Consider the following 14,304-nt stretch of genomic DNA (forward strand, 5'->3'; position numbering starts at 1 on the left):
ATAAAATTAAATACAAATTATCCTCCAACTTTTAAAGAAAACAGTGTTTTATGGGGGTTTTTTTCCACCTTTTAACTTTCAGAACATTTTTAAAAGGAAAATTACAGTCACAGAAACAACTGATTTCCAAAAGACTGGTACTACCTTCAAAAAGCGCCTGTGAAGCATCTCCCATGCTGTTAGGGACATTTTTTGGAGTGGCCAAGAATAACTTGCATCCACACTGTTTTTACCAGTTTAAATCCCATGAGCTCAGACACATGCTTGATTTTGACTGTGAAACTAGGGAGGTATTTTCTGTTAGCATCCTTAAAGCCAGTAGTTTCCAGAAAGTTTTCTGGATTACTCTTCATGACTCTGAGTCAGGATTGAGCTCTGGTTAAGTCACTGCCTGCTGTTCTGCTCAGCATCTGGCACAAAAAGACTTCTGACAACAGCATCCCAAAGGGCAGCTCTCAAGTGTAGCTTGTTTGCTGCCATTCAACACAGAACATGGCCAGTGGTCTTCCTACTCCTTCTGAAGTTCATGAATTTTTGGACTAGAATTAAACCGCTTAATGTCTTTGCATTGCAAAATTGCTAGTTCATATCCCAGTCAAGAATTAACAGTCTCAAGTTTTGAACAGCAACATCCTTGAAGATCAACCTTTAAGAACTATTTCTGTTCACAAGCTAATGTACAGCAAGTAATATTATTTCATATCCTTTCTAATGCAACTACAAGCCCTGGGGAATTCATAGTAGAAATAAATGTGTATACATAAAATGAACAGCTGAAAATTATCCAAATCAGTATTTATATAAATTTCACACGGTGATCATACAGGGCTGCTGCAAAGGGGTATACTGGACAACTTTTTCACATTGTATTATACAGTCATTCAATTTGAGGCATACATAATGAAACAAAGATATCAATATCAAGCTGTCACACATCATCTAGAAAGACACCCAGACCTAACCCTTGACTGATGTACTGACTTTTGATTTATCTTACATAATAAATATGCAATAAAGAAGAAACACTTCAAGCAAAACACATCCAGAATACTGTAAACTGTTCTTTCAGAAACTCAGAATTACACACACTAAACAATGGCAAGAGATTCAGATTTCATCCATTAATAAATAAGTACTTTTCTCAGATTAGTTCCACAGGTTTCAGTTGAATTCAAATGTATACTGTCACAATTCATTTCATAACCACCATATGAACAGGGTTTTTCTTTTTTGAAAAGCACATATTGCTCCATTAATTATGTAACTGGATGCCACCCTCAGATGTTAACCTGTAAACCTGACAGGCTGTTCAGATGACTAGTGTCATATTCATTTCTTATGCACTAACTATAGTTTAATACGAACTATTAATGCAAACAGAAGATGATGGGCTTAGATCAAAACGAAGCCACTGAAAGTCATACTGCCTTTAAATGTACAAATTAATTTACATACAAGAACACAGCAATTTGTTATAGAGCCTGGAGCTTTATAAACATTCGATGAAGACAACGTAAAGTTTTGTTTAGCTAAACAGTAGGTAAATTCATAGGATTTGCGGGGTTTGCCCCATATAAGCTTTAGGAAACATCAGAAAGGAAACAGATGAAGTACACTACAATCTCTTGGTTTAAGACAAGCAAACAAGCTGTACCACAAAACAAAGAAACAATCATAATGATTTCATGCAGAATTGTGTGGGAAAGTGCTAATTTCACAGTGACACCTAAAGAAAAGAAATCCTGATTCAAGCTGAGGAAAAAGAGATACTTTTCATATCATCTTGAGGAAAATGGTAAGAATATTATAGGATTTATAACCCCTAATGCAGTCATGATATATAATTTTAGTACAGTCAGGTTATTTGGTCAATAGGTTCTTTATAATCATTTAAAAGTAACTAGAAGTACTAGAGGATTTCATTACAAACATCTGATATCCAATTTACATTTTCTCAATATTTTATATTAAATAGACAAAAATATTTAAAACTACTTGAAAGTGATCACAACTAGAACTACTAAATACTCCTCTTTTACCCTGGATTAGATAGAGAAGAAATTCTGAAACTCATGAGGAATGAACTGGAATATTTATACTCTGTACCTAAATGCCAAATTCTGCTTTTATTTATACACCGACAATTGACCATTCTATTTTAGAGAGCAATTCAATAAAAAACACTAAAAGAAAAAGGTAAAAAAACAACAACAACAACACAAAACAGCATATGCTAAATAAACACCCAACTGTGCACATAGCAGTACTTAAAAATAAATAACCCCAGACATGGCCCTATTACACAAACCATGCAGCTCCAAAAGAAGCCAGTCTGGCCATATTTGCTATTGTTTTTCTTTGTAAATATTTGAGTATCTAATAAAGTATAGGAGCTTGTACTACACGCTTACTAGGGGTCCTAATTTGCTGTCTGTTCTGCCCAACTACCTACAAAACTATAGGAATTCAATATCTTTAAAAACCTGTACCTCTGTCAGATTTGGTTAGAATTAGTAAACAATTTCAAAAATTCAGATAGAAGAAACTAGAAGATATAAAGTATATTCACACAGTTCTTGTTTCTTTAGGAAACCTGGTAAAAACAGTGTGACATGCCGATATTGGATAAAAGTCAAATTTCAGATTTTTCCAAAGTAAGATTAAGCTGTCAGCCAGTTGTAACCTGACCACAAATTATTCTTCATTTATTCTAGAGTTTTAATAGCTGACAAATTTTGTTGTTTAAATAGTAAAAGGGCAACTGTACATATTTCTGACTGAAAATGAACTGATTCTATACTAAACTTGCTAAGGTTGTAAATACAGTCACCTAAGCAGACAGTAGTTGCCAACGACAGTCTCAAAAAGAGATCACCTTAATTAAAAATCCATCCTTCTTTATCACATACTGTGCACCCTGGACTTTGAAGAGCCTTTCGCTTTTCCCAACCTATGCTTAAACAAACATGACAAGCAGATGGCAGAAAGAAGGCAACTATAGTTATAAAAGGTGCAAAGTCAGTTTGCCACTTCTAAAGATATTACAAAAGGTAGTGTCACCCAATACTACCTTGGAAAAGGGAGAAGCAGCAAAATACACCAAAAATTATGGCTCTTACAAAATTAGCATGTAATTGAGACATAATGTTTACTAGTGCTTTTAAATTATTAAGTATAAAACCACTGTTATAAAACACTATTACTCTACCTTGTGTGGGTATTCTTTATTCTTCTCTATGTTCAGGCATTCTTACAAAGTGCCCTTGTGAAATGTCTAGTTTAAATATTGGTTCTTACATAATTAATACAGCCATGGCTCAATTCTGTTAAGAACAAACTTCTCTGTTTAACTGTAAATAGCACATAGTAGCCAATATAATTCAAAACATACATTTAAGAATCACATCTAAGCAATACTATCTTTTAAAAACATGTATATTTTATTTCACTGAGACATCCTTCCTTCCTCTTTAAAAATAAACTCCTTTACTGAATCCTTCAGGAATTGCGCACCTATAGATTCTTACAATTAAAACATTAAGGAATATACATTTAGCTTTATTACTATTTTTCAAAAATGGAATCCAACTGTCACTTCAAAACTAAATTGCTAATACTACCTCATCAGCAAAATTAAACGATGCTCATAATAATCTTTTATCTCAGGGAAAGTGAGTTGTGATTTTGTTTTAATATTGTCTGATTAGCAACTGATTGAATAACTTTAATATTAAAGACAGCAAGAAATACTTTTCATACAAACTATTAAGCGGGACACTATAATTTTCAATTTACTGAATAAATGGGGAGGAAAAGCAACATTGTCTACAATCATCGCTAATATGCTCAAAGTTTCCCAGAAAGAATTCCAGAGGAGTCCTCACTCTCCTGCAGTATTACATCCAAAAGCCTGATTTTTTTAATCCAGACACATTTGTCTAGATTTTGTTTGGATTTTTGGACCAGCTATACATTACTTGAATTATCAGTCAATTGCAATCAACCACAGAAATTTCATGATTGTTACTCAAGTCAATAAGCAACCAGAGTTTTTTCAAACCAGATCAGAGATGATCAGAATTATGGATTTGTTACACAATATGCAGAGTGCGGAAATGGAATAGTATTTGCATTATGAAAACAAATAAAATTGAAAGCAGCATATTTTTTCATATAAGAAGCAAATATGACCAACAAGTCACAAAGCACAAGCTTCTATACTTATGTATCATTTGCAAAAAACAACAGAGCCAGTCATGTACATACTACAGACCATAATACAACTTCTTCAAAATACTGTTTTGTGAATTTTTTGTCTCTTTAAAAAAACCCAGAACTTTAACGCATGGCATTAAACCCTATTTGATGAAGGGGCGGGGAAGGCAGGTAAAACATTTCCCTTCCAGAAGGGGGATGACCAAAGAGCATAAAAGACCAAAGAAAAAGGTAAGCTGAATATCAGAAAAGATAGGGAAGGAGAGCTTAACGGTGAGGCAGAGTGGGCATGCAGAAGTATAACAAACCAGGAAGAAAGAAACAAATATGAGCATTGCCCATTAGTCTTGGGAAGTCAGAATCACTCATAAGCTGCCTGTTGCTTGAAATCCCAAGTTATAGCCACAAAACAGGACTGGCAGCCATCTCTGTCTCTATGATACATCTTCATCACGTCTAAGAATCTCAATCCTCCCAACAGATAAAATAAACAGGACATTACCAGTGACAGAATAGTCAGAAAGCAACGGTCAGAGTATATTTATAATGAAAAATAACCTAAATAACCCTTCTCTGTTAAACAGAGCAAGTGTCAAAGAAAGTAGAAAAAGCAGAACTATCAGGGCTATGCTACATTGACACGTGAGCAGGAATTCTTGTGCTAGATACATGTAAGGACAGAACTCAAAGTAAAACAGCACCATCTAGTGTCTGGACAATCCATAAATGCAATGCATCTTTTCTCTGAAAAAAATTCCTCTTATGGAAAAAATTATTCAGTCAGGTTAAAAAAAAAGCTGTGTAATTATGATTATTAAATTATTAATTACTACTTGCTTGATTCAATACTAGTATAGATATAATTTAAGATATTTAATGCAAAAAAAAAATTGAGAACAATTAGATTTTATCTTACCAACTCAGAAATTGGATTATAAGGTTTTTTAAATAGCAGACTTGCAAATAGATAAGGAGATGTATAAAAATGGCACCACTACAGTTACACAAACATTTTTACTACAAACATCAGGTTTAAAAACAATTCTATATGTGAAAGTATCGCAGCAAGTATTTTGCAACTATTAAAATTGGAATATGAAATGTCGGTGAAAGACTGGAAGATAAGTGTAATAAGAAAATTCAAGTAAATCTAGGATGTTTGAGAAAACTAAAACAGTAGTCAAACCTTCAAACATTAATGCAGTAATAGTATCATCTTTTGGACAAAGACTTAAATAGTCACAGTCATCAGCTCTATCTTAGAAAGATTGATATTTTCTATATTGCTTCACTATACAGTGACAATCTGCCACAGTAATCGTGATCATAAAACATGAAATTGCCAGTTGATACAGAAGTTGATTACTAAAAATGCTTCAGAGCCTTAGAAGGATCAAAGGTTAAGACAAACCCTATTGTAATAAACTCATTAGAAAAGTACATTTCTATATAAAGACAGACAGGTTCAGCTAGATTAGTCCGCTTAACTATGTCAGGGAAATGAAATTGAGAAGGATCCACTCCTCGAAGAAAATAAGATGGTCTTTAAAAAATGATAAAAGCTGTAACAGAAAATCTTCTGGAACACTTCAAAGAAAACCTTTTACGGTGCATTAATTTCAACTGAACGCACAGATCCTCTTCGTTCACTGCAAAAAGTTAGTCAGGGTTTAGATTATTTTAACTAACCCATTTTATTTTGCACTTGCAGTGGACTAGATGCACACATAGCTATCATGCCATACTTGAAGGGAAGTGTTTCTTCATACAAACACTGCTGTGATCTCTTACGATCACATGAACATAACCTTATTTGCAAAATGACTGTAAAACTAAGAAAGCATTACAATTCAATCATATTTTCAATCAAATATCCTGAAACAGCATACAATGTGTGGATTAGGACAATATATTCAGACAAAAGTAGTATTCTCTGATAATTAAAAATATTTTTTACTCTCAACAAATATGCTTGATTTTCTAAAACTAATATGATTAAACAAATCACTCAAACTCACTCTGAGAACCTCTACTTGCTGAAAAGGCTTTACTGTATCTCTAGAATTAGTGAAATATTTTCTCAGATCTAAAACAATTTACCCAAGCTTGCAGCATGACTGTTTCCTGAAGGTTTCCAATGTAGATCGGAAAGTTAAATATTACATTTTCTTACCTTGGTTTATTCTGTGGTAATGCCTTTGCGTCAACAGCAAACATTTTGGAAACAAAGACGATAACTGGGGCCGTTCCTTCACTACTGCATTTCATAAAAGCTGAACAAACACAAAAGAAAGTTAGTTGCACATCTTTTCCCCAATAGTATGGATGAAATTATTGCTTTCCACGAATTTTACAGGAATTACTGTTTCTTTCCAATTTCAACGAATAATATGCCAAAGACCAATTAACAGGAACAGAAGAAAAAAACTCTAGCCTAATCATCTTACAGTTCTGCTCAGATTCTTCAAATCTGTTTCACAAAAAACACAAGAAGAAAATTTGTAAAAATAGAACTCTAACAAATGACAAATTACACATACTCCAATGAAACATACTGTTTTGATATTTAAACTTTTGTTCATAGTCTGGTTTAGATGAGAATGAAAAACAAAGAACGGCTAAGCATTAAGACTGAACTATTTATCTAGCACCTCACATTATTCTCCGTCCTTTCAAATTAAAGACTGAAGTTCTGAAAATGCCCAAACACTGGTGTCCTCATGAAATCCAAACAACTTAATCTGCAAGATCGGATCTTCCTCAAAGGACAGAAGATCCACATAAACCTCATTCAATACTTATGAAATTTCCATACATCATTTTTTTCTTCCAACTAGGAACATGAGACATGCACATTATCAAATGCCAGACAAAATATCATTCCAAATTTCTAAAAACATCGCAAATAAATCCTCTTTTCCCTTTTATCTGATGTATGAGAAGACTCTATTGTAAAGTATTTAGGCAAACAAAGTGCAAGTCTGCTACTAAGAAGTAACATGAAAGTAACATGACATGCACTGAACTCTCAAGTACACTATATTTTCATAACTAAGAACAGGAAGGCCTGAGTTTACAGAGGCCAGGGTCTTCTAGTTAACTTACACTAATAGAGTATTCAATGTTGTTTGCAAAATACAATGTTTGTTTTCCTTCAGTAAAGGATGAAAATATCAGTTCCCTTACCCCCAGGAAGCAATTCCTAAGAGACCGCCAATCTGACAGTGATTAATCCCATCCCTTTAAGATTTCTTAGGGCTCTCTTCAAAACCTTGTGCTATGAACACCTTTCATTAGGCAGCCAAATTTCAGAAGGATGTTTTTAATTGTTACTAGTTTTCAAGCACAGTATCATCTTGATATATGAATTTTTACTGAACTACCTCTTGAAATATCAGAGGACATTAGATACCTTACAATAAAACAGCAGTCTGGTTATAAAGCATGTTCAATTAGAAAGAAACTTGTCAGAAAACCAAAATCATATGTGAGGCCTATTTTTTTCCCACATACCTATTTGAAAATATCATCTGAAGATATTCTTTTTAAGACTACCTGAAGCTGGGAGCATTACATCAACATCAGTTGCAGTTTTGATTTCCTATTCTACAAGCTACTCAGCAGTTCTCAGCTCTCTTTCAGGAAAAGAGACTCACTAAAAGTTGACCTTTGCAAGGTATCATCATTTTTCTGACACTACGTACATGAACATGCACAGAATTTATATTTATAAGGAATTCAAAGCTAGAAAAAGGAATATGAGCATATGATGTGCACTCCTGCATCTAGTAAAGTAAGTTTAGTGTCCTTAACTCAAAGGACAACAGCAGTCAGCCAACTGGTTACCATTAAACATCATCTTACAATTGCTTCTTGCTCAGCTTAGTAATGGACACCACATTTGTGACTTTCTACACTAATGTAGAGATGTTTTTACTTGTGTATTACATCCAGAATTTGGCCCACTATGGACTCAAGATTAGGACAGGAAAAATGTTTCTCTGAATTATTCATTAAGTCCAAAGCAATGTGTAACTTATCAGATCTTCTATTACTGCCTATATCATGGAAGACAGGTCTTCCTGGACCCTATTACAATTTTGTAGCACAGAATTTAGTGATTTTCGAACTTTCTATATTTTGCATACAGACATCCAAATGTTTGATACAGTAACATCTGAATATACTAGCAAACCCTTCAGGAGGGGAAACCATTAGTTAGAGCTGAAAACTCTGCCAGAACTGGGCACAAAATCCTGATCTCAGTGAAGTCAAAGGCAAAACTTCAAATGACCTCAAAATACCAGGATTTCATAGCTTCCTTTAATGCTCTGGGGAACAAAATATATTTGTTACTTTAGAAATCTTTTGGCTCTTGCTATTATTTGGTAATCTTTTATCATTCTGGAATGCTGTGAAATACCTAAGTCATCTAGTTTTTTCTTCAGATATGTAAATCTAAGCTGCATCTTACTAACTTGTTCTAAAAGCATCTTTTCAATAAACAAACAAATTACTTAGCAATAAATTCTACAGAAAATTGTTTTTATTCTACATTACCAAAAGCTGCGCCTAGTTAATCAATATATTTTTAAATATCGAATCCAAGTTTGAACCTCTACTGGCTAAAAAATAATGTCTTTAATAGACAAGTTGGTAAAACATTCTTTTTCAATTATGTGACAAATTCTACTGTTTAGAACTAAATACAAATACTAATAGCACATCCTTCCTAAATCCCCAAACAGGTTCAGAGCCTCCGACTTTTAGTCACCTGCAGCTTGAGTTGCCTAAAAGCCATACGGGATTGAAGAAAAACATAAGGCCATAAAAACAAGACATATAATACTACGGCATGTCATTGATAAACATCAACAAAGCTACAAGTAAATTAATTATAAATCTAAGTAGAGGTTACAATGCATCTTATGACCCAAAGACAAAAGACAACCAAGACAGAAACAACCTTATGGTTGTCCTGTTAAATGGAGAATACCTACTCACCACTTTTCAGTTCCTGAGTTTCTGGTGGTAAAGAATCAAATGTTCTAGCTCCAACACACATCAGCTTTTCCACTCTCTCAGCAGTGATGTCAAGAGGACTGGGAAGTTTATTACACACCATGGCTAAAACACATTGCTAAGGATATAGAGGACCTCATTTATATTTCCTTACTGATAAAAAGGAAGGCAAATGCTTTAAATGTTTGTTTCTTTAAATCAACAGTGTTATGCACTAACTGCCAGCAACAACAGATAACTAAAATCCAGCTCTGTCTCTTAGGGTGCATACAGCTCCCTCTAAAGCTCTCTTCCTGGCATCTGTCCAAAGGCAGAATGGAGATTTAAGAAGGGGTGGCCCACCCTATGTGCTACTAGGAAACTAAGAATAGCACAATTGGAGCAAGATTTACAGAACTAATTAGTAATTATACATCAATAATTTACACATATCTACCAATTAGTTACTATGTATATATGTGAACATATGGGCATTCACACAGACACAATTGAAAGAGGTCATTCAAAATGTTTTGCCTTCTAGTGATTTATTGAATTGTTTTGTTAGAACACTTTAAAAGCTTATGAAAACTCTTTCTTCTAAACTCAACAGTAATACAAAGTTTTAATGTCTAAATTCTGTTAAAATTTTAATCAGTTCTTTCCTCTCAGCTCTAATCATGTGGCTCTCTCCTTAGTCTTGCAGTGAAATATTTGCTCCTCACTGACAAATTTATATGGATGTCTCCCTAGCTTCACTCAGGGCACTGTTTCATCAACATCTTTAGTTATTATGAGAAAATACACAACAAAAAAAATTACCCTCTTTACCGTCTTTTATACATTATTACTCCAGGGATTTTTTTCAAATAAAGCTCTCACTAGTTTGGTTCTTAACATAAAAGTGAACTTTCATATAGTTCCAACATTACCATCACTCTAAGATATAACAGCAAAATATTCAGAAAAAGAACATCAAATCAGAAAGTAAAGTAGGAGTCAAATTTAAAATACAGCCTTTCCTAAAAAGTTTCTCAAAGGGAGGCTCCGTAGGAATGCTATAGCCACTGCAACATCTGCAACATAAACAATGTCACCAGAGAACAAGATCCCTTTCAGCCAACAGCTATTCTTCAGCAGATCTGTGTGAAAAATCACCTTCTGAAAAATTATATGTTCTTTATGTGTTATATATTATGAACAATTGCATTCTTTATAAAAAAGAATATATAAAGACAGCAGACAAACAGTAGAGGCTGATCTTGTATTAGGAATGTGTGCGCCTAAGACATAACAACAAATGTTTACAAAAACTCAAGGAAAAAAATAAAATAGGACTATAAAAAGGAGATTAGCTTATCCTTCTGGAACAATACTAAAGTTTCTATAGAAACTATGCAATAAAAATGTATCTTTAAATTCCCTCTGGCTTCATAACTTATTTTGCTAATGAAAACATGGATGCAGAACATGAAGCTGGTAGAAATATAAAACTAACTGTGGATACATAAACATGTAGATATCTAAGTATTACAACTGAGAAAATAGGTCCAACTAGTATAGGCATGAGAAAGAAAACAATTATACCAAATCACATACTGAAATACGTAAGCAAGCTTGAAATCTAAAAACTGCCAATAGAATAAAAAGTAGCATCTTCCTTAAGGATACAGAGGACTGCCTCAGATATTGGTAGCCACTGGCTACAAATGGCATTAAGATGAACTTTAGGGTCTGCATGCCGTGACTCCCGTGCACCAATTTTCAGTCCCAAAGAGGTGACTATCTTCTCAATTTTTTCTTTGTCTCTGGGGGGGGGGAACAAAATAAAAAAAACACCCAGTAGCAATATGTAACATCTACCACATTTTGTGTTTTGAAGTGATCAGAATATTTCAAAAATCATTACAGCAAGCAGTAAGGGATTCCATGAAAACATCACAGTTCTCACCTTTTCATAACAGATTCATACAGACTCCATATGTTGTCCAGCACCAACTGCACAAACAAAGGTTTCTTTCCTTTCGACTGGTAAAACATAAAACAAACATTATATAGCTAACTAAGTCAGCTAAGTTTTACCATAGGCTCAAGTCTACACTTTAAACCAATCATTTTTATGAGGAACTTGTAAAATCTTTATTCAAAAGCAAGCCAGTTAGTTATCTTTTTCTACACAAAATCTCTAATTCAGTCATAGTCTAATAAGAAAGTTGTAAGAAAAAAATAAACATGAAATTTACCTGCAAAGTGAAAAGCAATGGTTTCTATTTCAGAAAAAGATCTTGGTCAATAAGGAACATGTCTACCCTGAGACTAGTTATCACCCATTTTATAACTATTAATCTTCATAAACTCTGAAAATATAAGGAAGTAAAACTATCATTAAATGAAAGAGAGAAAAATCCTTCTCCTCTCTGACTTTTAGTGGTGGAAACGCTTAATGCAAGAAAAGTGTGGTTTTCCAGCCAGGGTCTCCATACAGGATTTAGGATCTCCTTATGGCAACAATGCTCCAAATTCTAAAAGATCAGCTAAACCTATACCTAAAACCCTAAATCCTTTGCTGTTGAAGGACTCTTCAAATAAGGGAACAGAGACCCACTTACTACTGTGGTTCCTACACTGCTAGTTTTCCATTTGTCTTGAGTGTTTCACTGTATTCTTAACCCTGGAAGCTGGAACGTCCCTGATTTTGTGCAAAGAGACAGGGTATTTAACATCAACTGTTAGAATCATAAGTTAGATGAGACTTCTTCCATGTGGGTTCAAGTATTTTGAATGGTCTTGTCTCTAAGGGCTGATGCAAGACTATCCTAGTGGCTTAATAACGCTACTAATGTTGACTGAAAAAGGTACTGAGTCCAATTTTCAAACTACATCATGAGGAAAAGAATTTAAAAAAAAAAAAAGTAATATTTCTGACATTACAGAAAACCTTCAACACCCTTCTTACAAAATTACCTGATCACCTTTCATTATCTTCTTTGCTTTTGTATTTAGATAATAATCTCCCCATAAAGTCTTCAGAAGTACTGCAGGCTTGATTCCAATCTTTTGGCTATACAGTTTGGCAAAATGTTCAATCCTGGAAGAAAACAAAATGCCTCTTGATAAAAGTGTAATGCTGTTTAGATGTGTTTATCAGACTAAACAAGTGATAGCTTATATGATAATCATACACAAACCTCAAATCCTTATTTTACTCCTATTTTTCCCAATTGCCTTCACTTGAGCTCAGACTATTTTACACCTGCAAAAACATTCAGTAGTAACAACTCAAAAATGTCAGCAGTATTTGTTTTTATTTTGTTTCAAGACTGCTTGAAAGCTGAACCTGTTTATCTGAAATACTTTTATACTACCCCCACAGTAAAAAAACAAAACCAGAAAACCTATACAATAAACCTTCCAAATATTAAGCCATAACTCTCAAGCTTATTTTATGAAAGAGGTCACATTATGCATTTAACTGTGGTCTGTGACCAGAACAGTAATATCAAATACTCTTTTGAACCACACTCCAGCTCAACCTCTCAGATGACGGTAACTATTTTTTTTTAATTAACTAGTTAGCAATGCTTCAAACAAGAAGAGGCCTATGAGTCAAAGCCAGAAAATAATATAAAAAAGTAATGCCGAATGGAAAAATCAATTGTGCTGGTTAAGAGTTAAAAAAGTAGGCTGCTTACAACCTAAAAAGGGAGTTCTGAAGCTTCTATGGTCTCCTTGCTGAAAGTGTTCAGTGAGTAGCTGTAAAAGGTTTCATTTCCACATATTTTCTCCCCATACACACAGAAACAAAGGCATACGCGTTCACAGTCAGAACAATACTATTTACAGAACAGTATTTGATAATCTGTCCTTCCAAATCCAGAATTCTAAAGTTTCTGCACACCTAAAACACCTGTCCATGTCAGCAAGATAGAAGTTGTATGTTCTGAACTGAGACCAAAAAGGAAATTTTTTTCCATAAGTTACCCAAAACCTGAAAGAGGAGAGAACCTCCACGATCCTTGTGTCAGCAGCTGCTGCATATGGATTTACGGCATTCTTTCAACACCTGAAGATTTTGAGAAAAGCATATGTACTCATCTCAGCACTGGATCAGGCTGGCACTGCCTAATGGCTTAATTTATTCTGCCATGACAAGTCGTAATATTCTTAAGAACAAAACCCAAAACCATCTAACAACAGTCAAGGCCTGCCATAATTAAGAAAATGCTCCACTGGTCCATATTTCACCAGATGGTATTGCTGGCAGTCCAGACATATCTCCTGAAACCAATTAAGAAAAAGGCTCCTTTTGCCCATTATATGATTTATCTGAGCCAGGGCCCACCAGCTCACCAGAAGAAAAAAAGTGGTATCTGAAACCAGACAATCTTTTACTAAGTTTCAAGAAATATATTAATACATTCTGATGATATTAGAGGGGAAAAAAATTGGACAGTAAGAACAGGTACAAGTCAGAAAACTAGCAGATAGGAGTCATGTCATTCTGTCTAAGCTGTGGGAACATTGTGTGGGACAGAGAACAGTCTAATTTATGTTAGACTATAACGTACTGTGTAACAACCTGATTTACACTGAACAAGAGAATAACAACATATCACGTCGAAGTTAGATGCATGAATGTCTCTAGCTGCAATACAGTCTTGTACAGGGATAATTCAATTAAGACAATCTAAGAAAAGTTTCAATATACACAACAGAAGGAAAATAACACTTGAAGAATCTTAAAAAATATGTTTTTTATTATCATATTCAAAAAACACTGCAGTGCTTTTCAAAGTTCATCTCATATCAGTACAGCTTGACAAAGAACAAACAGAAAGCCTACAAATCCTCCCCAGCACACCGACATACCAATCACAAAAATAAGCATGGGTCATATCCTGGCCTTTTTCTTCCTCCCATTTGAAACTACATGACAATCAATATTTAGATTTCAGCTTTGTACAAATTCTATATGTAAAGTTCAGACCACCTGACAAATGTTTCAGATGGCAGGTACATAGCAGATACAAATTAATAAATAAAGCTTCATCATTCCAACCTTTATCATTCCACTTCTGCTTACCCTAT

General features: G+C 34.1%; 1 protein-coding gene across 5 annotated transcripts in view; it reads right to left on the reverse strand.

Annotated features, from left to right (window-relative positions):
- The window catches only part of EFL1 (elongation factor like GTPase 1), a 107,115-nt gene that overhangs the window by 84,798 nt on the left and 8,013 nt on the right, over positions 1–14,304 (reverse strand). For all 5 annotated transcript variants that reach the window (XR_010885750.1, XR_010885751.1, XM_067305760.1 and 2 more), the window contains exons 8-12: positions 12,181–12,304; positions 11,168–11,244; positions 10,888–11,024; positions 9,220–9,342; positions 6,389–6,488 (exon numbers count right to left, since the gene is read on the reverse strand). Coding sequence is in view for 3 of the 5 variants with exons in the window: in XM_067305760.1 (XP_067161861.1) it covers positions 6,389–6,488; positions 9,220–9,342; positions 10,888–11,024; positions 11,168–11,244; positions 12,181–12,304 (561 nt within the window). In the remaining 2 variants the exon portion in view is untranslated. The remainder of the gene's footprint in view (positions 1–6,388; positions 6,489–9,219; positions 9,343–10,887; positions 11,025–11,167; positions 11,245–12,180; positions 12,305–14,304) is intronic.

The sequence above is a fragment of the Apteryx mantelli genome, chromosome 15, assembly GCF_036417845.1.
Source record: "Apteryx mantelli isolate bAptMan1 chromosome 15, bAptMan1.hap1, whole genome shotgun sequence".
NCBI lineage: Eukaryota > Metazoa > Chordata > Aves > Apterygiformes > Apterygidae > Apteryx > Apteryx mantelli.